Genomic DNA, 1,126 nt, shown 5'->3' with positions numbered 1-1,126 from the left:
AATGTAGGAGACAGAAGAAAAAAAAAAAAAAAAAAAAAAAAAAAACGGAACGTCACTCCCAAATCCGCAATATCCTACAAGTGGTTGCTATGTGACACACAACTTGTACGCTTTCCTAGAATCCAAAGAAATCCCTACTCTCTTTAGGATACATTAAGCCAAAGGGACATTTAAAAGTGTTGAAAAACAATTGAGATGGAACATGTTTTGGACTAATCATTTCAAGAACTTAGTTACAACTGATCTCAATAGCTGCTCTACAACATTTCAAAACCATTAGATGCCTTTCTGATGAAACAAGCAGAAAGAGCCTACCTTAGAGAAACTACATCCAGTATCACAAAAGAAAAAAAAAATCACATTTCAATGCATTTGAAGGATATAGGCAGCTGCTGCAAAACCTTTTATCCGAAGGCTTGCCTATCCTCTACTGGGATGCTAGCTCAGATTTAGGCACACACAAGGTCCTCCTGTACACAGAAAGATTGATTGTGGAATTGATCTCCCACGGGGATTAGATAGGGATTCCAAATCTTGGTCCAGATCAACTGTAAATTAGAAAAGACTTTGGAGCCCTGAGCTTTGACTGTCAACAGTATCTCTGAAAATTCTGCCCTTACTATATCTAGTCTAAAACCTCAGTTTAAGCAAGAGACCTGATTTACAGGGCAAAGGCTTCCAAACAGATTTAAAGACATCCCAATGGGACCCCCCTCCTTTTCCTCGTGCCCCTATGGAATTCTTGCAAATTTAGCTGACCAGGGGGCATGCCTTTTGCCCTCATCTTCCCCATCACTTGATTTCTCTCCAGTCTCTGGGGGAGGAGTCGCTCTTCTGGCTGCAAGCCAGGAAAGGGTGCGGATTTACCAAAGGGGAATCCCTGGCTTCCCAGCCACACAAGCAGCGTGTAAAAATCAGATTCAGAAAGGGCTGTACAGGGAAACCGGAGCCTGTCAATGTCTGCGGTTCCCTAATGAAGTTACTGCTCCAGAGATGGCCTGCGGGTTTCCCTTGCTGGGAGTTTTGCAGGGTGCCTCCCCACCCTGGCCCCCACTCCTTGCTCCACACCTCACCTTCGTGGTGGAAGCTGCGAACGGTGTTGGCGCGGCTGGCAGCCTTCTCCAGC

At 45.1% G+C, this 1,126-nt stretch overlaps 1 protein-coding gene across 1 annotated transcript in view; it reads right to left on the bottom strand.

Moving 5' to 3' along the window:
* Window positions 1-1,126, bottom strand: part of BMP2 (bone morphogenetic protein 2) — a gene marked incomplete in the record, with an annotated part of 13,522 nt that overhangs the window by 10,032 nt on the left and 2,364 nt on the right. Inside the window, 1 exon segment of the mRNA XM_014582746.2 lies at window positions 1,074-1,126. Within this exon segment, the coding sequence (XP_014438232.1) occupies window positions 1,074-1,126 (53 nt within the window).

The sequence above is a fragment of the Tupaia chinensis genome, unplaced genomic scaffold (genome assembly GCF_000334495.1).
Source record: "Tupaia chinensis unplaced genomic scaffold, TupChi_1.0 Scaffold143766_1, whole genome shotgun sequence".
In the NCBI taxonomy this organism is placed as follows: domain Eukaryota; kingdom Metazoa; phylum Chordata; class Mammalia; order Scandentia; family Tupaiidae; genus Tupaia; species Tupaia belangeri.
Note: the sequence above shows the minus strand (reverse complement) of the source record. Positions and strands in the feature narration are given on the sequence as shown.